At 61.8% G+C, this 23,430-nt stretch overlaps 3 protein-coding genes across 8 annotated transcripts in view; 1 reads left to right on the top strand and 2 right to left on the bottom strand.

The window, feature by feature from the left end:
* Positions 1 to 23,430, bottom strand: part of FTSJ3 (FtsJ RNA 2'-O-methyltransferase 3) — a 295,974-nt gene that overhangs the window by 2,499 nt on the left and 270,045 nt on the right. For 2 of the 6 annotated variants that reach the window (XM_068212168.1, XM_068212169.1), the window contains exons 2-16: positions 4,352 to 4,482; positions 4,167 to 4,272; positions 3,957 to 4,003; positions 3,748 to 3,827; positions 3,524 to 3,623; positions 3,069 to 3,263; positions 2,625 to 2,740; positions 1,992 to 2,096; positions 1,815 to 1,915; positions 1,627 to 1,707; positions 1,370 to 1,522; positions 990 to 1,125; positions 703 to 899; positions 472 to 604; positions 182 to 304 (exon numbers count right to left, since the gene is read on the bottom strand). In XM_068212168.1, coding sequence (XP_068068269.1) covers positions 182 to 304; positions 472 to 604; positions 703 to 899; positions 990 to 1,125; positions 1,370 to 1,522; positions 1,627 to 1,707; positions 1,815 to 1,915; positions 1,992 to 2,096; positions 2,625 to 2,740; positions 3,069 to 3,263; positions 3,524 to 3,623; positions 3,748 to 3,827; positions 3,957 to 4,003; positions 4,167 to 4,272; positions 4,352 to 4,418 — 1,740 coding nt within the window. In that variant the 5' untranslated portion in view covers positions 4,419 to 4,482. Of the gene's footprint in view, positions 1 to 181; positions 305 to 471; positions 605 to 702; positions 900 to 989; positions 1,126 to 1,369; positions 1,523 to 1,626; positions 1,708 to 1,814; positions 1,916 to 1,991; positions 2,097 to 2,624; positions 2,741 to 3,068; positions 3,264 to 3,523; positions 3,624 to 3,747; positions 3,828 to 3,956; positions 4,004 to 4,166; positions 4,273 to 4,351; positions 4,483 to 4,867; positions 5,010 to 23,430 lie in introns of those variants that run through there. The other 4 variants (XM_068212167.1, XM_068212171.1, XM_068212172.1 and 1 more) reach the window with 4 other exon arrangements.
* PSMC5 (proteasome 26S subunit, ATPase 5) lies at positions 5,200 to 8,579 on the top strand. Its single transcript, XM_068212183.1, has 12 exons — positions 5,200 to 5,350; positions 5,843 to 5,914; positions 6,339 to 6,408; positions 6,522 to 6,619; positions 6,892 to 6,948; positions 7,022 to 7,252; positions 7,332 to 7,458; positions 7,535 to 7,725; positions 7,802 to 7,900; positions 7,999 to 8,109; positions 8,184 to 8,270; positions 8,470 to 8,579. Exons 1-12 carry the CDS (start codon positions 5,312 to 5,314, stop codon positions 8,521 to 8,523), a joined length of 1,236 nt encoding a protein of 411 aa, XP_068068284.1. The 5' UTR covers positions 5,200 to 5,311; the 3' UTR covers positions 8,524 to 8,579.
* SMARCD2 (SWI/SNF related, matrix associated, actin dependent regulator of chromatin, subfamily d, member 2) lies at positions 8,653 to 23,414 on the bottom strand. Its single transcript, XM_068212176.1, has 13 exons — positions 23,192 to 23,414; positions 16,477 to 16,664; positions 14,361 to 14,403; positions 13,776 to 13,898; positions 13,325 to 13,444; positions 12,719 to 12,814; positions 11,759 to 11,860; positions 11,134 to 11,295; positions 10,849 to 10,946; positions 10,360 to 10,495; positions 10,159 to 10,281; positions 9,720 to 9,821; positions 8,653 to 9,638 (listed from the first exon to the last, which is right to left on the bottom strand). Exons 1-13 carry the CDS (start codon positions 23,345 to 23,347, stop codon positions 9,585 to 9,587), a joined length of 1,503 nt encoding a protein of 500 aa, XP_068068277.1. The 5' UTR covers positions 23,348 to 23,414; the 3' UTR covers positions 8,653 to 9,584.

The following is a 23,430-nucleotide window of genomic DNA, read 5'->3' as shown; positions in this document are numbered from 1 at the left end:
CTAATGACAGCTCGTTAGTGACACAGGCTGGGAACATGCTCTGGTCTAGTGGCAGGTGTTCCTGCCCAAGGCCAAGCTTGGAATTGGGCGCTCTTTGAGGTACTTTCCAACCCAAACCATTCCATGCTGCTGCTCAGGGCAGCATCCCCATTGAGGCTGGACCCAGTGCCCCACAGGAGACTGTGGGACTGTCCCTCTGTGTCCTCTCACCTCTCTGAGCCTCACGCTGCCTCTCAGCCAACATCTGGGCCTGGCCCAGCTCCAGCTCCTCGTCTGCGTCATCCTCAATGCCAGCGAAGGCGTCCTGGCATGGGGAACAGTGGGGTCAGCCCCAGGGCAGGCCTGGGGAGGGGGCCAGCCCCAGGGAGGGGGGGTTAAGCCCCAGGGAAGGGGGTCAGCCCCAGGACAGTCTGGGAAAGCTGCTGGGGCTGAAGCTGTTTACATCATTCCTGCCCCACAAATGGGACTCACCTTCCCGAACCACAGGCTGGTCTGTCGCTCCTCCAGCACTGACTTCTCCTCCAGAGGCACCAGCAAGGGATTCTCCACATCCTGCCCTTCCTCGTTCTCCTCCTCCTCCTCTTCCTTCTGCTTAAACTTTGCCCTGTGACCCAGAGCAGCAGCATCAGTGTCCCCAATCCTGGCTGGGTCCTGGAGCTGCTCCCAGGGCAGCCCCTGCCCAGGAGGCCTCTCCCCTCTCACCTCTTCCCCCCCTGCTCCCGCTGCAGCTTCCGCTGCCGGGCCTCGATCTCCAGCAGCTCCTCCGGGTCCAGGTCGCTGGCCAGGGACACGTCATCCTCTTCGTCGTGATCCGACACGTAAATGTCATCGTCCCCAGGGCTGATCTCCAGCAGGGCATCGGCCGAGGCCATGTCCCCGCGGGACAGCTCATCCAGCAGCTGCAGCACAGGTTACAGAGTCACACAAGTGACACAGGTGACAAGCCAGGCCCTGTCTCACCCTGCTGTCCCCAGGAGCTCCCCACCCACCGGGGTCCTGTGGATGCTCTTCAGGGAGAACATGCTGGTGTCACCATCGTCAGCGATGGACACTCCAGGCAGGTCCATCTTCAGCTCCACACGCTCCCGCTGCTTCTTTTGCTCCTTCAGGATCTTCTTCTTCTTCCTGGAGGAGGCAAAGGAATGAGACCACACTGTCCCCATCACACATAAACACCCCACAAGCTCAGCTCCTGCTGCAGCACTGCCAACCCCCTGTGAGGGGTCACCAGTTCTGGGACAGCCTGGAACACCTGCTTGGAGGAGCAGAGGAGCCCAAACCCACAAACCCCCTCAGCAGAGGGACAGGCTGACACTGCCACCACCCTCTGTCTCCATGACTGCAATCCCATCTGTCCTCTTCTTTCTACCTCTTCAGCTCCGCCAGCTCCTTGGCCTTCATCTCTGCCAAGGCCAGCTCCACCTCCTCTTGCTCCTTTGCGTCTTCAGCATCTGCAGCTTTCGCCTCCATCTTCTCCTTCTTCTCCTCCTCCCTGCCCTCCTCCTCCTCACCGGAGCTCAGGCTGCCAAAAGGAAGGAGCTCAGAGGAGCTGTGCTGGGGACAGCCCACCCCAGCCTGGGGACAGCCCCCCTCCAGCCTGGGGACAGCCCTGCTCCCTGGCCCTACTTGATATCCAACTCCTTTGCCTGCTCCTTCAGCTTCTTGGCCAGAAACCGCCGCAGCTTTGTCCTCCAGTTCAGCAGGGCCCTGGGTGGGGTGGCAGCTGTTAGGGACAGCCAGCAGGGCCAGCTGGGGGGTGTGGCTGCCCCCCAGGCCCAGCTGGGGGGTGTGGCTGTCCCAGTGTCCCCCAGCACCTGAGCTCCTTGCGGCCCAGCACTCGGATGTCCCTGCAGCAGTGGCGCAGCTCCTCTGTGGTGGAGCTGTGATTCTCCAGCTCCCCATCCCCCAGTGTGATCTGGCACAGGAAAAGAAATTTAAATTTAAATCCCAGCCCCCCCTCCACAGGACAGGGAGTCCTTCCAGGCACTCACCTCGTTGGCCTTGGAGAGGAAGTCCACGGGGTTGGGAGCCTTGAGGAAGTCCATGAGGGTGAAGCGGTGGTACAGGGTGGTGTCACCCTCGGCGTAGCCTTCGGCCTGGGGGGAAAAGGGGCTGTGGCAGCCAGGGCAGGGGACACACAGGCAGATACCACCAGCCCTGAACGGTGGATGGGGTCACCTAACTCGTGTTGTGCTGCAGTGGCCACCTAAATGTGCCTATGGGCTGCTCTCAAGGACTTTAGAAATTGTTTCTGACCTCAGCCTGGGTTAGAAAAAGTCACCAGCCCCAGCCCAGCAGCAGCTCCCAGCCCCACCTCAGACAACAAGAGCTGACAAAGGCAGGTTTGTGACAGCTCCATGCTCAGCTGAGACCACCTGACACAGACTGTCCTAAAGCCACCTCAGGGAGGCACAGACTCTGTGCTCAACCCCTGTAGGGTTTAAATGACCCAGCCCCAGCCTCACAATCCCCACTTCAGCACCTCAGTGACTTTAGGGCTCCAAACCTCCAGCAGTCAGGTGTTTCCAACACTTCCCCTCCCAAAATCTTGCATTCTCCTGAACAATTTTAATTCTCACAACCTGTTTAGGCTCAGTCCCGTTTGTATCTGGCCTTGCTCATACCTTGGGCTTCTTATTGCTAATCAGCTCACTGACAGACTTGGTGGCAACCTCCACATCCTTGAAAGCATATTTGGGGTCAAAAAACTTGCTATCAATTTTGTCTGGAGCCTGATAACCTGGGATGGAGAGATGACAGTCATGAGAGACATTTCTCTGGGACAGAGGGATCAGAACCAACCAGAATGGAGAAATCAGAGCCATTCCTCCTGGGATTGAGGAATTAGAGCTACTGCTCTGGGGAGAGGGCTCAAAGCCATTCCACCGTCCCAGGAGGAATCAGATCCATCAAAACCAGTCCTCCTGGGATGGAGTAATCACAGCCATCAGAGCCACTCCTCCCAGGATGAAGGCATCAAAACCACTCCTGCTAGGATGAGGAATCAGAGCCACCAGCAGGCTCTCCCAACCCCATCCCAGGCACTCCAGGTCCCCCTGGCTGCTCACCCTGGCACACCACAAAGATCTCGGCAGACTCGTTGCGGGAGGCCTGGGGCTTGGTGGCCTGGACCTTCTGGAAGAACTGCTGGAAGATCCACAGGAGGGGCTGGTAATCCCGGGAACGGAAAACCTTGGTGATGAACCAGCCACCCTTGCACAGGAACTCACAGGCCAGCTTCAGGGCCATGAGGGTCAGGTTGGCTGCAGCAGGAGAGAGCAGGGAGTGAGGGAATGACCCTTCCCTGGGAGGGTGGAGACAGGCTGGAATGGGTTTCCCAGAGAAGCTGTGGCTGCCCCATCCCCAAGGCCAGGTTGGACAGGGCTCAGAGCACCCTGTGACAGGAGAAGGTGCCCCAGCCCATGGCAGGGGCTGGCACTGAATGGGCTTGAAGGTCCCTCCCAGGCCACACCAGCCTGGAACTCTCTAATGCAGTTAGCTGTCCCCGTCCCTGTGTCCCCACCCTGGGAGTAGGCGTCGTGCACCCAGCTGGCTCCCACGTTGGGCGCTCCATCGTTCAGCACCACGTCCACCTTCCACGTCTGCAGCTCCTTGCGCAGGGCCTGTGGGACAGGGACACCCGTTTGTCCTTCTCCGAGGAGCCCAGCCCATCCCTGTGACCCCGCTGCCACCAAGGGCAGCAGGTGACCGGGAGCCCCAGGCCAGCAGGTGACCCCGGGACAGCACCTGGCGGCACTTCTCGGTGGTGATGTCCTCCTGCAGCGTCACCACGTTGGGAATGGGCTTGATGGGCACCAAATCCACCCCTGGTTGAAGAAACACAGCAAATCTCCTCAAAAGGGACCCAGCCCATCCCAAGTGGCTTCCCCACCCACCCCCTCCCCTGTCACAGCCAGGGACTGTCCCCAGCTCTGGGGACAGATGCCACCGCTCACCGATGATCAGGCTGGACACCGGCATGAACTTGGAAGCCACCTGAAGCCTGGGAAGAACAGAGAAGAGCAAGGCTGCAGCAGCATCCCAGGAGAGCTCCCAGCCTGGGACTGTGCTCCCGGGGCTTGGCTTGGAGCACAGGGCCAGTGCAGGGATCACACAGGAGCCCCCGGGCCAGCTGGTGGCACTGTGGCAAGCCCGTCCCCACTCACCAGCCGCCGGGGGCCGCACACAGGTCCAGCAAGGCCCGGGCCTTCTGCAGGAACTGGAACTTCCGATTGAGCTGCAGCAGCTTGAAGGAGGAGCGGGAGCGGAAGCCTGGGGGGGAACAGGAGGGCGGTTCTGGGGGTGCCCGGGACCGCAGTCCTCTGTCCCCAGCGCCGGGCACGGCTCTCACCCGTCTCCTTGGCCAGGTGGTAGAACTTGTCCCGCCGGCTCTTGCCCAGTTTGCTTTTCTTGCCCATGGTGGTGGTGGCGGGGCGGCCCCTCGGGGGGGCTGGGATGTGCTGTCAGCCGAGGGCTCGGGCCTGGGGGGGGAAACGGGGCTGAGGGGCGACCTGGGGTCCCCGAGGCACTGCAGGGGAGCCCCGGCCTCCCTCGGTGTTCCCTCAGTGTCCCCTCCAGTGCCCCCTGTGTCTCTCCAGCTCTCTCAGTGGTCCCCGCGTTACCCCTCGCAGTGCCCCTCCGGGTCTTCCCTCGCTGCCCCCCAGCGCCCCCTCATTGCTCCCGGCACTGCCCCCTCAGGCCCAGCCGCGCCCCGCTGCCCCCGAGGCGCGTTTCGGTCCCCTGAAGGCTCGGACCACCGGGGATCAACGTCCCGTCGCCCTGCCACCACCGTACCCCCTTCCCCAGCCCGAGCTGCCGCCCCCGCCCCCGGGGCACCGACCGGGCACCGACCGGGCACAGACCCGACCCCGATCCAGACCCCGCTCCTGCTCCCGGTCCCGGTCCCGCCGCGTGCCCGCAGCGCCTTCCCAGCGTGCCCTGCGCGAACCAGTCAGTTTCCGCTTCCTCCTGCTCTCGCCGCCATTTTGGGAGTGGCGCACCTCTCCTCCGCAGCCTGCGAGCGGAAGAAGGGGAAGGATAACGGGTGCGTCGGAGGTGCGGGAAGCAGTAACGGGCCCGCTCGGTGGCGCGATCACCAGCCTGTCCTTCCCCTCCGGCGCTTTCCCGCACGGACCCGTCACCTTTGACCTCTCCAAGATGGCAGCGCAGCACGACACGAGTGACCCACTACTGCGCATGCGCACTGTGCCGCCCGGCCGGGTGTTTTTTCGGAAGAGGAAGTGACGTCATCAAACGGGGTGGCAGGGGCCGGGCAGCGGAAGCCGGCGGCCGCCATCTTTGTTGGGGCCCGATGCCGGCGGAGAAGATGGCGCTGGACGGGCCCGAGCAGGTGCGGGCGGGCCGGCACCGGGCTGGGGGGGAAGCGGCGGAGCTCGGGGAGGGACTCGGGGCGCTCCGTGCTGCCCGAGGGGTGTGCTGCGGCCGGGGCTGCTCGGGGCCTGGCAGCGTCGTGACTACGCGGGTCCCGGGAAGGCGGCGGAGCCTGAGCGGCGGGACGGGACCGGGACGAGATCGGGATCGGGACCTGGGGGCTTGCAGGGAACGGGAGCTGGGGCTGCTGTGGGCACATGGGAGGACGGGACCCGGGGCACCCAGGACTCGGCTTGGGGGTGTCGGGCAGGGAGTGAGGGGAGGGAAGGGACGGGACACTCGGGATGCGGGCGGGAGGGGGACTCGGGGACTGGGACCAGGACGGGAGGAGGGAAAAGGGGAGCCAGGGCCCGGCCCGGCGGTGGCGCTGGGGGAATCGGGGCCCTGCGGGGCTGCCCCGGGACCGGCGGAGTGCGGGGGTGTCGGCGGCCGCTGAGCTCTGCTGTCCCAGATGGAGATGGACGACGGCAAGGGCGGCTCGGGGCTGCGGCAGTATTACCTGTCCAAGATCGAGGAGCTGCAGGTGAGCACAGCTGCAGGGGACAGCGGCGCCGTGTCGCTGTGCTGCCGGCCGGGATGGTGTGGCCGTGTCCCTACCCCTGTCCCAGGGCTCTGGGCAGGCAGGACCCGCCCTGGGGCGCTGGGGACACGAGCTGGGGCTGTGCTCTGAGCTGGGGCTGCTCCTGTCCCAGCTGCCAGAGGACAGGCTTAGATGGAGTATTGAGATGGAATTGTTCCCTGGGAGGGTGGGCAGGCCCTGGATCCCTGGCAGTGCCCAAGGCCAGGCCGGACAGGGCTGGGAGTGCCCTGGGACAGTGGGAGGTGTCCCTGCCATGGCAGGGGTGGGATGAGACGAGCTCTGAAATCTTTTCCGATGCAAACCTGCTGGGAGCCACGTGCTGGGTGTGGCTGAGCCCGAGGCCGCTCAGCAAAGCCTTTCCCTTCAGCTCATCGTGAACGAGAAGAGCCAGAACCTGCGGCGGCTGCAGGCGCAGAGGAACGAGCTCAACGCCAAGGGTACGGCCTGGAGCTCCTCCTGCTCTCCAGGGCCGGGCCTGGGGGGCTCTGGGCCGGGCCTGGGGGTGACAGCCCTCACGCCCAGGGCTGATGCTGAGCTGTCCCTCCCCCAGTGCGGCTGCTGCGGGAGGAGCTACAGCTGCTGCAGGAGCAGGGATCCTACGTGGGAGAGGTGGTGAGAGCCATGGACAAGAAGAAGGTGCTGGTCAAGGTGCGAGGCTGAGCTACTCCCAGGTGACACGGCTGGGCTGGGGGCTGTGGGACAGCCCCGTGTCCCCATGGGGGATGGGACAGCTCAGGGACGTGGGGTGGGAGCTCCTTGTGCAGAGGAACTCTTTGGGATTGCTCTGCTGGGCCTGGGGCTGCCCTGGGGTAGCCAGTGGGGTTGGAGCTCCTGGCTCCTGCTCCTCCCAGGCCATGGGGATGTTCCTCAGCAGGAAATTCCCAGGGAAACAACTCCCGGGGGTCTTTGTTCCTTTACAGGTGCACCCAGAGGGGAAGTTTGTGGTGGATGTGGACAAGAACATCGACATCAATGATGTGAGTACCCCGGAGCTTTTGGGGGGTCCCCAGGGCTGGCAGGGACACTCAGCCCCCCATGCTGTCCCCACAGGTGACCCCCAACTGCCGCGTGGCCCTGCGCAACGACAGCTACACCCTGCACAAGATCCTGCCCAACAAGGTGGACCCGCTCGTGTCCCTCATGATGGTGGAGAAGGTCCCAGACTCCACCTACGAGATGATCGGGGGCCTGGACAAGCAGATCAAGGAGATCAAGGAGGTCATCGAGCTGCCCGTGAAGCACCCGGAGCTCTTTGAGGCGCTGGGCATCGCCCAGCCCAAGGCAAGTGCTGCTCTGGGGGAGCCCCTGGGCTGGCCCCATGTCCCCAGGCAGGCTCTGAGGGGCCGTGTGGCCGTTGCAGGGGGTGCTGCTCTACGGCCCCCCTGGCACGGGGAAGACGCTGCTGGCCAGGGCCGTGGCCCACCACACCGACTGCACCTTCATCCGCGTGTCCGGCTCCGAGCTGGTGCAGAAGTTCATCGGGGAAGGTAACGGGGCGGGGGTGGCTCCGGGGCTCCTCGGGGCTGGCTGGGCTCGGGGCCAGGCTGAGCCCGGTGCCCGCAGGAGCCCGCATGGTGCGGGAGCTGTTCGTGATGGCGCGGGAACACGCGCCCTCCATCATCTTCATGGACGAGATCGACTCCATCGGCTCGTCCCGCCTGGAGGGTGGCTCCGGCGGGGACAGCGAGGTGCAACGCACCATGCTCGAGCTCCTCAACCAGCTCGACGGCTTCGAGGCCACCAAGAACATCAAGGTAGAGGGGCCGGCCCTGCCTGGGGTCCTGCCAGCCCCACGGTGCACAGGGTGGTGACAGCTGTCCCCCTGTGCAGGTGATCATGGCCACCAACAGGATCGACATCCTGGACTCGGCCCTGCTGCGCCCCGGCCGCATCGACAGGAAAATCGAATTCCCCCCTCCCAACGAGGAGGTACCAGAGCCACCCCCAGCTGGCCCTGTCCCTGCTGTCCCCACCCTCTCTCTGGGAGCCATTCCTGGGCTCCAACCCTCCCTGTGCCCCCGCATCAGGCCCGCCTGGACATCCTCAAGATCCACTCCCGGAAGATGAACCTGACCCGGGGCATCAACCTGCGGAAAATCGCAGAGCTGATGCCGGGGGCCTCGGGGGCTGAGGTGAAGGTGAGCTGGGGACTCTGGGAACACGGGGGCTGCCAAGGGGGGCACTGGCTGATGTTCCCCTCCTGTCCCCTCAGGGCGTGTGCACAGAAGCAGGGATGTATGCGCTGAGGGAGAGGAGAGTGCACGTCACCCAGGAGGACTTCGAGATGGCCGTGGCCAAGGTGGGTGCCAGGGGAGAGGTGACACTGGGGGGTGATGGGGGCACACAGTGTCCTGGGGTTGTCACCGTGTGAGTGACATGGGAGAGGCTGCTGAACCTTCCCCGTGCAGGGCTGAAACTTGGTCTTGGGGTGTTTTTGGGGTAATTAACACCCAATTTGGGCGCTGAATGTTGGACCCAGCCCTGTCCCCTCCCCCCAGGTGATGCAGAAGGACAGCGAGAAGAACATGTCTATCAAGAAGCTGTGGAAGTAAAGGTGAGGCTGGAGCTGCTCCCTCTGTGCTGTCAATAAAGAGCTGCTGTGGGCAGGCCCGGGCACTTAGCTGGGGACTGATTTGGGGATGGGGTGGGGGCTGCAGGACACGGCACACACCCCACAAAGCTGCTGCTAACTGCTTTTATTAGAAAAGATCCAAAGTAGACAAAAACTGGTTACACAAGAGGCAGAGCAGGAACCCCTGAGCCCAACCCTGGGAATCTGTAAACGCCCCCCCCCCACCTCGGAGCCTGCAGGGGGGCAAAGGCACTTCAGTGGGGGTGGCAGTGGTGGCACTGCCCCCGTGGTCCCCTCCCTCCTCCCCAGTATCTCCAGTTCTTGGTGCCCCTGTGCCCCCACAGGCTCCTGAGGCAGAGCCAGCCCCTCTGCCCCCAAACCTCATCAAGACAAGTGGTTAATTATAGAATTATGTAAAACAGCAGGGGGAGGGGGGGGTGGAAGGAATAAACTGATTGTCACAAACTGAACCCCAGCCCTCGGTTCCGTATCCCCAGAGCAGCCCTGGGAGCCTCCCTGAGCCCCTGCAGAGCCCAGTGCAGGAAGAGGAACTCAATCAATATATTAATTAATTAATCAAATACAAACCCACTGTACAAAATGCTGCCTTTTTTTCTTTTTTCGTGTTTTTTTTGTTTTTTTATATAAAACCTGTTCACAAAAATAGTGCAAAACGTCGGGGGGAGCTGGCGTTTGGAATGACGAACTTTGGTTGAAGAGGGGCAGGGCCTGCGGGGCTCGGGGTGGGGCTGGCAGCTCCTTCCCATGGGCACGGGCAGCGCTTCCCGGCTCCCGGGGGGTTTTTGGGAATGGGAGGGGAGCGGGGAACCCGCGGGGGCTGCGCGGGGAGGGGCGCGATGCAAAGCAGAGGAGGCGCTGCAGGGGCCTGGGGGGAGCGGGGACTCCGCTGTGCTCGGCCCGGGGAGCCCCGGGGAGCTCCCGTCCCTCCAGGCACATCGGGTTTGTGCAAGTGCTGTGGCTTCCAGTCGGTACCGTCCGGCTCGGGCAGCGGGGCGGGAGCGCCCCCGGGCCTCGCCCGCCTTAAGTGAGGCGGATCCCGAGCACTTGTTCCAGTTCCTGCCGGCGCTGCTGGACCTGGGGACACCGCGGCGGTCAGGGAGGAACAGGGGACGCTGCCCGGGGTCCTAGGGCTCTGTCACTGCCATCCCAACTCACCTTGGCAAAGATGTGTCTGCCCACGGCCTCCTGCGCCCAGGGCTGTTGGTAAAACTCGGCCCGCCGCTCCTCCTCGGGGTTCCCGATCACATCCGTGATGATCTGACCCAAAGGGGACGGGGCACCAGGAGTGAGGGATCCACGAGGGACCCAGACCCCTCCCTGAGCTCCAGGATGGACCCAGACCTCTCCCAGCCCCCGGGCTTCAGAATCATGAAATTGTTAGGGTTGGAAAAGACCTTCAACCCGTACCCCAACACCACCCCACGTTCACCACTGACCCCTGTCCCCAAGGGCCACATCCATGGTTCTGAGCCCCTCCAAGGATGGGAACTCCACCACTGCCCTCAGCAGCTGTGCCAGCGCTGGACAACCCCTTCCAGGAAGACATTTTTCCCAATATCCAACCTAAACCTCCCTAGCATTTGCTCCCCTTTACCTTGAGGTCCCTCCTCTGGGATTTGATCCATTCCTGGATGAAATCCTGGGGGTTGTTGCTGAAGCTCAGCATGAAATCCCTCTGTGTCTTCAGCTGGTTGATGGACTCGATGGTCTCATGGATCTGGGCAGGTGACAGGGGTCAGAGGAGCTGTGCTCCCCCCACAGGACACAGCTGCCCCCTGGCAGTGTCCCCTCCCACCTTGGCATCCAGGGAGGCGATTTCCTGCTGGTTGGTGGTGGAGGCCAGGAAATTGCTCATCTGGGCTTTGAGGGGATCGTCCACCTCCACGTCGATGTCGTAGCAGGCTGTCTTCTTCTGGTCATTGGGGTCCACACTGGGGGAATGGGGTTGGGGGGACCTGCTGAGCCCCCACCTGGCTGGGGGTGGATGGACCCCCAACAACAACACCAGTGCCCAAAGAAGCCTCAAATTTGGTGGTTCTTCCCCTCCCAGGTGACTTGTGCTGGTCCTTCAGTCTGGAGACCTCAAAGCCTCCTGTGGCCCCAGCCCACGGAGCGCCCCAGCCCTGGGGACAGTGCTTGGCTCACTCCCCACCCTACTGAGCACCCCCAGTCCCAGGGACACTGCCCACTCCCCATCCCATGGAGCCCCTTCAGCCCTGGAGCCATTGCCCACCCAGTGCCCAGCCCAGAGCCCCTCAGGGCCGTCCGCACGCTGTGCCCCCACCTGATGGTGTGGTTGATGATGATGGGGTCCGGGTGCTGCAGCAGCCCTGCCAGCTTCATGGGGATCTCGGAGAAGCGCATGCGGACACAGTTGAAGATCTAGGGGTGAAGCAGAGCCTTTGGCACCCATGGCAGGATCTCCCCTCACCTGTGCAGCCAGGTGGGGCATCCCCAAGCTGGTGGTGCGAGCCAGAACCCAGGGAAGGGGCACAACCAGAGACTGGAAGGGCTGTGGGAGCTGGTGAGAGGCTTTTCCCAGCTGGATGAGGTGGGAATGTGCAGGTACCTGGCGGAAGTAGCGGTTGCAGTTGATGAACTCCTTCTCGTGGCTGTCCTGCAGTTTGTTGTGTTTGATGTAGAGCCACAGGGCCTGCATGATGCTGGCCCTGGTCTGGGTGTGCACCCCCAGCAGCCGGGCCAGCCGTGGGTCCAGCTTGTACTGGGGGGGCTGTGGGGACAGCGGGGGTCAGCCACGGAAGCAGCCAGGCTGGAAAAGCCCCCCAGAGCAGAGCCCAGCCTGACCCACCCCTGTCCTGTCCCCAGCCTGGAGCACTGAGTGCTCCTGGGACACCTGAAGGGATGGGGACTCCAGCACTCTCTGGGCAGCTTGTCCCAGTTTTTAACTCCCTTTCACAGAGCTCCCTGTGCACCTTTTGATCCCTGCATGCCCCAAACACTCATCCAAGGCCCTGTCCCAGTTTTTAACTACCTTTCCACAGAGGAATTCCTCCTGCTGCCCAAAGAAGAGGGGGGGGGCCCTCAGGAGTCCCCCACAGCCCCTGTGGCACTGTGGGTCCATGCCTGGAGCTCCCTGTGCTCCTTTCAATCCCTACATGCCCAAACCCTCATCCGAAGCCCTGTCCCAGCCCATCCCCACTCCTGGGTGGCGTCCAGGTGGCCCCAGGCCATACCTGGTGGTCCAACATGAGCAGCAGCGTGCACTTCACATTGACATCCCCGGGACGCTTCACCTGGAAGCCGTCGGTCTCCTGGGTCGTGGGCATCCGGTGCCACTGCGAGGGACAATGGGGACACTGCTCAGGCCAGGGCCATGGAACCAACCCTGCCAGCAGGGTCTGTGTCTGCACAGCTGGGCTGGGGCTCTGGCCGGGGCTGGCACAGCCACCCAGCCTGGGGCACCCCTGGCAGTTCCTGATCCCAGGGTGGCAGCTCAGAGCTCTCCCAGTCCATCCCACCCCAGGCTGTGCTCCAGCACTGGGATGGACTGGGGCAGTTCCAGCCCTGAGTGCTTGGGGTGCAGGGCTCCCACAGCTTCCGGATCAATCCTGCAGGAATGTGCATCAGAGCCTCTCCCAGCTTCCCCTGGAAGGGGATTCAGCTTCTCCACAGAATCTCCCAGGGCAAAAGCAAGAGCTGGGTGCAGGGAGAGCTCCAGGCAGGAGCACCCAAAAAAGGTCTGAACCCTCTGCCAGGTATGGCTTAAACCCCCCTAAGGACCCTCCAAGCTCAGGGACAGGCAGGAGGGCAAACCCTTCTTCCCAAAGGGGCTCTGGGGTGAGCCTCCTGGGGGATCAGCAACCCGTGGGGACCCTCTGTGCCAGGCTGGGGGGGCAAGCTGCCTCTGGGGCCACGTCCCTGTCCCCACACACCACAGCTCCAGCGCTGGCTCGGGACCTGGGCCGTGAGGGGTCAGAGCCGAGCTCTGCCAGGGGAGAAAAGGCATCCCTAAACCCGAGCTGGCAAAGCAGGAGAACGTGGTCCCCATGGAGGGTCTGGCACTGCCCCCAGCCCCAAAAACCTGCTCAGGCCCCTCTCCCAGCAGGACAGGCCCTGGCCTGGGAGCTGAGCATCCAGAGGGGGAGCAGCAGGGCCGTGCCCCCATTCCCCACTGGGATCCCCTCCCACCTCACCTCCACCAGGTGATTGTCCGGCCCGTAGAGCTCCTTGTCCAGCTCGATCACAAGGCTCTTGAAGAAGGAGGAGAACTTCCTCTTCTGCTTGCTGGGCTGCAGACAGGGCAGCAGAGATTCCTGATCCCAAATCCAGCTCTAGACCCCAGAGCAGGGCGGGGGCTGCCCCAGCTGAGCTCTCAGCACAGCACCAGTGCTCCCAGCACCTCCTCATCCCTCCTGGATGCTCCTGATGGACCAGCTCCTCCTCCCACTTCCTCATCCCTCCTGGATGCTCCTGATGGACCAGTGCTCCTCCCACCATCACTCCTTCCCTCCTGGATCTTTATGGACCAGTGCTCCCACCACCTCCTCATCCATCTTGGATTGTTGTGGACCAGTGCTCCTCCTCCCACCATCATGGATCCCTCCTGAGTCCTGATGGATCAGAGTTCCTCCCACCAGCACCTCATCCCTCCTGGATGCTCCCCATGGACCAGCTCCTCCCACCACCACCAGTCCATCCCTCCTGGATCCTGACAGACCAGCTCCTCCCTCCCTCCCTCTGGATGCTCCTGATGGACCAGAGCTCCTCCTGCCATCCCTCCAGCCCTGCTGGATCCTCACATCCTCCAGCAGTTTCCCCTCCACACGGAGCTCCCAGGAGGCCACACGCTCCCCTCCCTCTCCCTCCTCCTTGGCCGGGGTGAAGGTGTTGGAGATGTAAATCCTGAGCTTCCGCTTTTGCTGTGGAATGGGAACAGAGAAAGGGATGGACAGAGTGAGAGGGGAGTGCAGCACCCATCTCCATGTCAGCATGAGAGGAAACGGCCTCAGGGAAAGTTTAGATTGGTATTAGGGAACATTTATCCACAGAAAGGGTTGTAAACATTGGAAAGGGCTGCCCTGGGCAGAGGTGGAATCCCCCATCCCTGAAGTGTCCCAGAAACGTGTGGCTATCCCACCTGGGGATATGGCTTAGGGTGATGGTTGGACTGGATGACCTCAGAGGATTTTTCCAACCTTAAGTTTCCCACGATTCCATGATTTCCAGCCCCCTCTCAGTCCCCCAGCTCACCGTCAGGGGTTTCTTGATGGCCTCCTGGATCTCCATCCTCTTCCGAGCAATGGTTTGGTCCAGCTTGCGCTCGAAGGCCAGGAGGTCCATGTAGGCCTGGGATTCTGGGACCAGCTCCCGGATCTGGACACAGGAATGGTCAATCCCAGTGTGCTGGGATGGGCTGGATCCCTCCCACAGCCTTAGCAGCCAGGGAGACACCAGGTGACAAGTCCAATATCCAGTTTTTATTTTAAACCCAGCCTGGAGCCCTGCAAAGCTCTGCCCAAACCAGTCTGGAGCCTGTCGCTGTTCCCAGCAGCATTCCTGCATGGAATGGAACCCTGGAGTCTCATTAGGGACTCTTAGGGACCTCCTAAGATCTCCATCCCACCCCATTCCTGCTCCTCACTTGCTCAGAGTCTGACCCCACCCCAACCCTCTCTTGCCGTGCCAGAGGGACAGACAGAAGCATTCCAGGGTGGTTTGGGATTGAACAGAAATTCCCAGTGGGCAGGAGGGAACTCAGGGAGATCCTCCCTTTTTGGGGACCCCCCATCCCCTGCAGCAGCTCAGCTCTGTCCCCTGGGCTGAGGTGACACTCACCCTCTGTGGCAGCACCTTGTCAGCCATCTTCCTCCTCTTCACCCTGGGAAACAGGAAACATTACAGCTCCCACAGGACACCCTGCTGCCTGCCTGCTGGGGGATGGATACTGGGAAAGGTTCTTCCCCCAGAGGTGCTGGCACTGCCCAGGTTCCCCAGGGAATGGTCCCAGCCCCGAGGCTGCCAGAGCTCCAGGAGCATTTGGACAGCGCTGCCAGGGGTGCCCAGGGTGGGATGTTGGGGGGTCTGGGCAGGGCCAGGGGTGGGACTGGGGGTCCATTCCCACTCAGGATACTCCTGGGGGGAAGGTGTTGGATGTTGCAGCCTGACACCAGGGAAGGAAATCCAGGAAATGCTGGAGAAAGCAAAGGTGATAAGGCAAAGGCAGGGCTGTGGGACAGAATTCCCAAATTTCCCCTCTGAAAGCAGCCATCCCATTCTCTCAGTGCTCCAAACCAAAGCCACTGCCAGGAACTCCCTCAAACCCAGCTCAAACCAAACCCTGCTGTGGTGGGGCTGAAATCCTGGGAAAATCCAGCTCAGCTGGATCCAACCCTGCCCACTGCAGATTTCCATCGCCCCGAGCCCACCCCTGTGCCCAGCTCCTGCTCAGCCTGGGCACAGCAGGGAATGCTCTCCTGTTTTCCTGCCCGGGAGATGGGGCAGGCTCCAGCAGCACAGGGAATTCCCGTTTCTCCAGCTGCACCTGGAGCAGCAGGATGACATGGGAGGGGCCCGGGGGACACTGCATGCTCCAGGGGAACACTGCAGGAGAGGTCAGAGCCCTGCTTTGGAGCAATGCCTGCCCCATCCAACCCCCGCTGCCTGCAGGGTCTGGACACCCCAGAGCAGCTGGAAGCTCCTAATCCCTTGATCCGGCGGCTCGGAGCAGGGAATGCCCAGCCACGAGCCTGGCTGATCCCTGATCCCAGTCCTGATGGGATGGCTCTGATGTCCCTGTGGGTGCCAGGCTGCTCCAGCTGTGCAGTGCTGGGATGGCCCAGGAGGGATCCCGAAGCCAATGGAGCTGCCAGGGAAGGGAATGGGACCTGAGCATCCATGAGCACCAAGGGATCCTGCCTGGAGATTCTAGGAGCCTAACAGCCCCAACAGAGAGGGATCAGCAGGGTTGGGAACCAGCGAGGAGATGCTGCAGAGCCCAAACAAAGAGTCCTGCCCTGACTGCAGCTCCAGGGAGCATCCCTAAAATCTGCCACGCCCATCCCACACTTCCCTAAAATCTGTCAGCCCCATCCCATCCTTCCCTAAAATCTGCCAGCCCCATCCCATCCTTCCCTAAAATCTGCCAGCCCCATCCCATCCTTCCAGCCACATCTGTGCCTGCCAGAGGACAAAGAAGACCCCCAGGAGCTGCTGCTGGGGACCCCACGAGGCTCTTTGGTTCCTGGTGTGGAGGTCAGAGTGAGAGGAAGCTGCAAAGTGAGGAATCTCTGCCTCCATCCCAAAACATCCCATTCCCAAGCTCTGGCAGCTGCCAGGCTGGAGGAAAACCCTGCTGGTCCCCCCCTCTGCAGCAGGAGCTGTGGCACTCTGCATGAGGTGACACTTGAACGGAGACCTGGAGAGGCTTTGGGGTCTTGAAGAGAGGCAAACACTGACTGAACACAACCCTGGGATCCCTGTCCTGAATGGAATTATAGCCATCTTTTTACAGCTCTGTATCTGCAGTGACATCTCATTGATATTAGATATTATTTCTATTTATATAGGTATTTCCAGAAAAGGGCTCTGCTGTGCTCTGGAGAAGTTTCCCAGCAGAAGAACCTGTCGGGAATGAATTATTGTGCCTGGTTTGAAGCAAGCAGCTCCTGGCTCAGGTCAGATGGAAAACTGGAGATGAAACACAACCTGGATACATAGAGAAGCAGGGATGCAGCTCCCTGTCAGCAAGGATTAGTGTGGTAGTCCTGGGAATGTTCAAGGAGCTTGGAGCACCCTGGGAGAGTGGAAGGTGCCCTGGGGTGGGACTGGATGGGCTCTGAGGTCCTTCCACCCCACCCACTCTGTGATTTTACAAAGTGCAGCCAGGACCCAGCAAGACTCCCCCCCCATCTTCCCGTGGGGATCCTTCTGGGACGGGACATCCCAGCCTTACCCTCTCCTCGGGGTGGCCATGGGTGGCTGTGCCTGGGGGGTCAGCAGGCGCTTCCTGAAGGGATCCATCATGGCCTGGGGCAGGCCGGGCCTCAGCGGGGTCGCTGCTCCGTACGGGGGGGCTCCCGGGGGTCCCACCTGCAGCCCTGCCATGGGCATCCTGCCCCCGGGGGGCATCCCGGGGCGCTGCTGGACAACAGGGACAGGGGTTAAATGGGGCCCTGGCCATGGTGCCATCCACCCTGGGTGCCACCTCTCCCCGAGGGTGCATCCTGGGCCCGGGCAGGGAGCAGGGAATGCCAGCAGGAGCTGCAGGAAGCGATGGGAAAGCAGGAACAGGAGAAGCCAAGGAGTGCAGGGGAGCCTGGCCTGGCAGCAGTGGAGCCAAAGCCAGGCTGGTGGCCTTGTGCCACCACCCCACAGCTGCAGCAGCACGAGGACACTGCCAGCAATGTCCCCACCCTGGGGACCTCGTGGGTTCCTCTCTGGAAAGCAGCACAGGAGTGGGGAGCAGGGCAATCCCATTTCCTCCCACAGGCAGGAAGGTGAGGGATGGAGGAAGCAGCAGCTCCTCCCTGTCAGCAGCCAGCTCCTGTCCTTCCCCTTCCAGGGACACACACAGGGAATTTGGGAGCCACAACAAAACCCCGAGGGGTCCCAGCCCTGGCAGCCCCTCTGCACCCTCAGAGTACTGATTTGGCAGCACCTACTGGCGCCTCAGGTGCCATCAGGTTGTCCCCCGGGGACAATTGGTCCCAGCCCCCCAGGACCCAGCAGCCACCTCTCCTGCTCCTCCCTGCTCCACCCTGGGGCTGATCCAGCAGCTTCCCGGGATCCTCTGATCCTCAGCTCCCCCTGCCAAGGTGGGAGGCTGGGAGAGCCAGCAGAGCAACATTTCTGCCCTGCCCCAGGCTCCTGACGTGCCAGGACATCCCCACAGCCCTGCAGGGCAGGGAGCCAAGGAAACACCTCATTCCCTGCACACAGGGATACATCTGGGAGCAAACCCTGGATGCAGGGTTGGGAATATGGGATGCAGCCGGCCTGCCCTCCACAGCTCAGAGCTGTAGCAGGGCTTGGTTTGATGGAGCTGCAGCCAAAAAATCCCTAAAAACCAGCCCCACCTCTGTGAAAAGCTGACAGACACAAAGCCAAGAGTTTGAGCTGCCCCAGGTGCCTCTGCCAGTGGCAGATCCCGAGAGGAGAAGTGTTCCAGGCAGGGTCAGGGCAGCAGCAGGGCCCCAGGATTAGCGCTGCACGTGGAAGCTCAAACCCCCCCAGGCCCAGGCTGAGCCCGTTACACAACAAACACAACCACACAGGCTCCAGAGCCTTTGAAGCAGCAAGCCCAGAGCCCGGGCTCTGACCCTCCCTTCCCCAGAGCAGGAGGCTCCTTTTTCCTCCTCCCAGATGTTCCTCTCCTCCTGCTCAGCCCCATTTGTGCAGCTCCTCGTGACTCCAGGGGTGAGCAGGGCCAGCAGCACCTCTCTGTGCCAAAACCACAAGGCCAGGCCCCAGTTTCTTTGGGTTTATCAAGAAATCCGTTGTGGCAGGGCCGGGTGGACCCACAGCCTGTGCAACACGACAAACCACAGTAAATGCTGTTCTGCAGTTCAGTTCCAGCACGACTGTGGAACCCCTGTGGAACCCAAGGCTGTGCTGACACACAGAAAACCAGAGAAACCCCCAGAAAGAGCTGGGAAACTTTTAATTTGAAATTCCTGGGGCCCCAGAGCAGCTGAGTGCAGAGCCCAGGCTGGAAGCAGAGACTGCATTCCCTGGAGCCACCAGGAGCAGGAAATGGCTCCCAGGGAAACCCTGCCCCCGGTGTTTTCGGTGCCTGGAAGACCAGGGAGGTTCCACAGCTCCAGAGACATTCCCTGCCCTGGCAATGCTGTCAGGACCCAGCCCTGAGGTCAGAGCAGCCCTGAGGTCTCTCCTCCCTCCCTCTGCCACTCCATGGAGCCCGCTTCAGATCTATCCCTGAAGTGAGAGATTCGGAGGCTTCAGTGAGTCTTTGACAGCTCCACGTCCTGGACAAGGTCTCTTGTGTGTCCAGCTGCTCTTTCCAAAGCTCCATTGAGACAATTCCATCGGCAGGGAGAGGTTCAGCACAAGGATACACAGATTTGTCACACTTTAACTTCACCATCACCTCCCAAACCATCTGAGAACCATCAGCCACAGCTCAGCTGCCAGGGAGCAACTTCCAGCCCACCAAGGACCCACACTGGATTGCCTGGATGAGCAAAACGGGGAGGGCAGAACTCTCCACATGGAATTTTCCTCTCAGTTTACTCTCAGGATTTTCAAATTTGCAACAGATAAGCCTCTTGGCTCAACCAGTCACCAGTGACTGGGGCAGACTTGCCCCAAAGGCTCCCAAACCCTTCTCACACAAGCCCAGCCTAAAATCTTCAGCGAGTCAGAAAGCAGCACCACAGCCCCAGGGTGAAGCCTGTCTCCAGCCCTCTTGGAAAACCAGGAAATTCCCAGGATGCAGAGGGCTTAACCTCAGGAAATTTGATTAAACCAGCTCCAAGCAGGAGCTCATTCCTGCCCAGCACCCCCAGTCCCTGTGCCACCCCCAGGGCCCGCCCTGTCCCCTCCCCTCGGAGGGGCAGACAAAGGGCAAACCCTGCAAGCTCAGCGGGAGGAACAGCCTGGATCCCATCCAACGCTCCCTGCGGAGCCTCTGGAAATGGGACAGTGAACAGCTCGTGTCTGCTCCCTGCCAGGGACGAGCAGCTCCGTGTCTGCTCCCTGCCAGGGACGGGGCTGCGCTCGGGGTTCATCCCAGGGCACCGCTCAGCCCACGGGCCTGGGGCAGCTCTGCCCGGAACCGGCCCTGGCTGAATCCAACAGGAGGCTGGGAGGCTTCCCGAGGCATGTTTGCTGGCATGGCAGGAGCCTCTGAGCCTGCCAAAGGCCCCTTCTCGAGGAAGGGCAGCCCAGAAATCGGGGGCTGGTAGCAGGAAGGAGAAGCAATAAATCCCAGGATGGATCTGCAGGAAGAAGCTGGGCTGGAGAGAGAACTTGAAGCAAAGCAGGATTTCTGCAAACAGCTCCAGGGCCTCTTCACGTTCCTTCCAGGACCCTGGCTCTTCCCTGCACCTCCCCAGCCAGGGAGGAAGGCTCCTCCCCACCCCCTCCTGTCCTGCTCCAGGATCCAGCTCGGCACACTGACAGGGAACCAGGGAGCCAGAGCCCACATCCATCCTCGGCCAGGGCTCTGGAGCAGAGCCTGGTCCAGCACCAAGAGCTCTTGCTGCAAGTTCCTCCCCTCGTGCCCAGGCAGCAGCACTTCCCACCGGGATACAGAAACAATCCCTGTTCAAACAAGGTTCCAGCTCCACATCGGGCTGGGCTCCAGGAGAGCTCTGCTGCCCAGGGCTTTGCGTGGATTGGGATCATGAGCCCCCTGCACACCCCAAAAGAGTGATTTTCCCCTTTGTTCCTCTTTATCTGTGAGCAAATCCCTCTTGGGAAGGTGCCAGGGAGAGCCTGGGCTGGTGCTGGCACAGACCTTCAGCTGGGAGGTGCTGCTGGGATGGAGATGCTGCTGCTGCAAACTCTGCTGCAGCTCCCTGCAAGCCCCCAAATTCCCCACACTTGGAAAACCTCTGTGTTTGACACAGGAGGAGCTCCAGGAGCCAGATCTCAGCTGTAAAGCTGACATGAGGAAGTGGTAAATCAAAGGGAAAAGGGCACAGCACAGGCACAGCCCCCAGCAGATCCAGGACACATCCTGGAATGTCTCCAGCAGCAGCAGAGCTGTCTGGGCTGGACAAACCTGCCTGTCCACAGCCCCGCAGCTGGAGCCCTGAATGTTCCAGGGCAGGGAAAGGAGAGGTCACAGGGATTCAGATCCCACAGGGGCAGGAGCAGCAGCAGGAACAAGGAACAAAAAGGTGTTGGCTCCTCCTGGGGAGATGGGCTCGGCACAAACGCTGCCTGTGGTGTTCCTGCAGGGCCAAACTTTCTGGAGGGCTCCCGGGAAGGCGCTGTGGAAGCAGAGGGCTGGAGGTGTTGCTGTTCCCCATTCCCTGTCACGTTTCCCAGGAGCAGCAGAGCGTGCCTGGGCTCTGCTCTGCCCTCCTCCCCTGCTCCAAAGGACAGTGTCCATCTGCTTTGGATCAGGCTGGAAGCAGCTCCAGGCTCAGGCTCTGATGAAACCTGCCTTGGAAAGCCTCTCCCTGGGGAAGGGTGGGGTTATCCAGCAGGAGCCTTCTGTAACAGCTCTAGCTCTGCTGCTGGCCCCCTCCAAGCCAGTCCCCACCACTGCATAAGCAGGAACACTGCTCTCCCTGCTCCCCAAGGGGTGGATTTCTCCCTCTCCATCATGTCCAGGCTTCCCCAGTTTCAACTGGCACAACATTCCACACTTCTTCAGCTCCTCCATGGATTTCTCCATGAAGCACAACTTTCCTTCCCACTGCCATCTGCCCAGGGACAGGATCACAGAGCTGCTTCCAGGCTTGGGAGCTCCCTGCCTGCAGCAGTCTCCTGGCCAGGGAATCCAGGCTCTGTCTTCCCAACACGTGCCAATAAAATCCATTTAAATGGGGACCTAATTCTGCATCAGGAAAGCATCAGCGAGGCCAGAGTGCTGAATTCCAAGGTCTCATCCCACACAGATCTACACTGCTCCAGGCCACGGCGTTAATCCTAAAACTTGGGAAAAACTCTCCTAAACCTGAAACCAGCACCTGAAAAACCAGGAAGGCTCCTTCCCGCTTAACTTCCATGAAACGTGGCTGCTGGGGCTCAGCCTAGGCATCCTGGCTGCTCCAGGGGCAGGGAAAGGGATCAAGGTGGGGGATCTGCCCACACCCCCCACCACTCCCGATGTTCCTGCTCCTGGAAAAGGCCTCTCCTTCCTGCTCCAGGCATGGCACCGGCCCCTGGCTGCTCCGGAAACATCAGCTCCCACCAACGGAGCCCCCTGGATTCCCTGCCTGGGCTGCCAGGAAATCCCCAGCAGGCACACAAGGATATCCGAAGGACGAGCATATGTTTAATAATCCCGAGATTAGAGCTCCTAAGCCCTCACTGGCCTGACCAGGGCCTCTTCTGTCTCCTGGTGCCCAAACAACGCAGCTCTTCCTAAAACTGGGACAGAACCAAGCCCTGGGGGGATGGCAGAGATGGGAGGTGCTGTTTTCCTCAGCCTGGGAATTGCAAAACAAAGGGCAGACCCTCTGGATCCTCTCCCAGGCTCAGGGAGAGGCCACTCAACACCAGCCTGGGGGCTGATCCCGCTGCGCCAGCAGTGCCGGACACCGAGGGGACAGCACATCACCGCGGGGACACTGCCCCTTGCTCCTGACACCTGCTGCCAGCCCAGCCGTGGGGGAAGCAGCATCTGCCAGCCTGTTTACCCGGCTGCTCCCAGCTGGCTCCAGCCTCCCAGCTGGATTTTGCACCCTGCACATGGAAGGTCAGGCAGTGCCCCCGCCTCGAGTTACCAGCGGCTCACACTCAGCCAGCTCAGCTTCCAGCACCATTTTCTGGCGTTTTGAAGGCTGCAGGAGGAAGCTGTTTCCTTCTCCTGTGTTAAGGAGCCGGAATTTCCCAAAGCTTGGTTTATTCCCTGAGTTTTAAATCATGCCAATCAGGCACAGCTCTGGAGGAGGCAGCGGCGGCCCAGAAGAATGTGTTGCACAACTGGGCGCCTCCATTTCCAACCTGCCTGGAAAATTGAGCTTTACATCTGAAAACTCATTCCCAAAATAGTCAGCACAAGCTTGAGAGTGAACTAAGAAGGCAAGTGTGCAAGGGGGAGCAGGAATGTGTGTCAGGATATACTTCTTACTGCTGGAATAGTATAGAAACATGGAGTGGTTTGAGTGGGAAGGGATCCTCAATCCATCCAGTGCCACCCCTGCCATGGCAGGGACACTTTCCACTGTCCCAGGCTGCTCCAAGCCCTGTCCAACCTGGCCTTGGGCACTGCCAGGGATCCAGGGGCACCACAGCTGCTCTGGGCACCCTGTGCCAGGGCCTGCCCACCCTCCCAGGGAACAATTCCCAATTCCCAATATCCCATCCATCCCTGCCCTCTGGCAGTGGGAGCCATTCCCTGTGTCCTGTCCCTCCAGGCGCTTGTAAACACAGTTCTTACTTCCTGAATTTACTTGTAAAAGACGCCAGGCTGAAAACCGAGTGATTGCACGTGCTTTTGGAGGGCTGCTCGTTGTTCTGATTTACTTTCCCCAACATTACCGAGCGCCTGCTCTCCTCTCCCACCACTAACGAAGCCCTGGTCCTCCCGGAGGACACACCGAGGATACTCCGAGGTTACATCTGCCCACCACGCGTTACCGCCGCCTTTGACAAGGACACGAACGCGTTCTCGGCGGGGCACGGGCCGGGATGGCTGCGGAGACGGAGCGGGCTCGGGGCCCACGGCAGCGACCCCGGCCCGGGCCCGGCTCACCCGCTGCGGGAGGGGACGGGGACGGGCCCGGCCCAACTTCCACCGGGCTTCGAGGGTGCAAAGTGGGAGCAGGGAAGAGGGAGGCGTCCCGACTAAAAGAGGCAGCAGAACGGCCCCAGCGGGGGTGCCGGGCCCGCTCCGGGCGATGCCAGCCAGGCCCGGCCGCGCTGCCCCGGGAAGGCCCCGCCGGCCCGCCCGGCCCCCCCGGCGCTGGCCCGGGCCCCCGGGTGCCCCCCGGGTGCCCCCCGCGGCCCTCCCGCCGCCCCGGGGCTCTCACCTGGTACTGCGCGGCGGCCGGGCCCATGGCGCGGTAGCCCGGGGCGGCGGCGGGCGCGGGGCTGGGGCCGCGCAGCAGGGCGGTGCCGGGCCCCGGGGCCGGCGGGGCGGCGGAGGGGGGCAGCGGGCTGAGCGGGAAGGCGCCGCGCCCGGCCATGGCGGGGCCGCAGCGGACGGGACGGGGCGGGGAGGCGCCGGAACGGGAACGGGAAGGGGAACGGGAACTGGAACGGCTCCGCG

The sequence above is a fragment of the Anomalospiza imberbis genome, chromosome 22 (assembly GCF_031753505.1).
Source record: "Anomalospiza imberbis isolate Cuckoo-Finch-1a 21T00152 chromosome 22, ASM3175350v1, whole genome shotgun sequence".
NCBI classification, from domain to species: Eukaryota; Metazoa; Chordata; class Aves; order Passeriformes; family Viduidae; genus Anomalospiza; species Anomalospiza imberbis.
The sequence above is the reverse complement of the archived record's forward strand: the minus strand, read 5'-3'. Positions and strand labels throughout refer to the sequence as shown.

Coding starts and splice junctions, on each gene's coding strand:
- PSMC5 (XM_068212183.1), top strand. CDS start 5,312: ATGCCGGCGGAGAAGATGGCGCTGGACGGGCCCGAGCAG. Junction 7,459..7,534: donor GCAGAAGTTCATCGGGGAAG/GTAACGGGGCGG, acceptor CGGTGCCCGCAG/GAGCCCGCATGGTGCGGGAG. Junction 7,901..7,998: donor TCCCCCCTCCCAACGAGGAG/GTACCAGAGCCA, acceptor CCCCCGCATCAG/GCCCGCCTGGACATCCTCAA.
- SMARCD2 (XM_068212176.1), bottom strand. CDS start 23,347: ATGGCCGGGCGCGGCGCCTTCCCGCTCAGCCCGCTGCCCCCCTCCGCC. Junction 10,496..10,848: donor ATCATCAACCACACCATCAG/GTGGGGGCACAG, acceptor CCATTCCCCCAG/TGTGGACCCCAATGACCAGA. Junction 10,282..10,359: donor TCGCCTCCCTGGATGCCAAG/GTGGGAGGGGAC, acceptor TCACCTGCCCAG/ATCCATGAGACCATCGAGTC.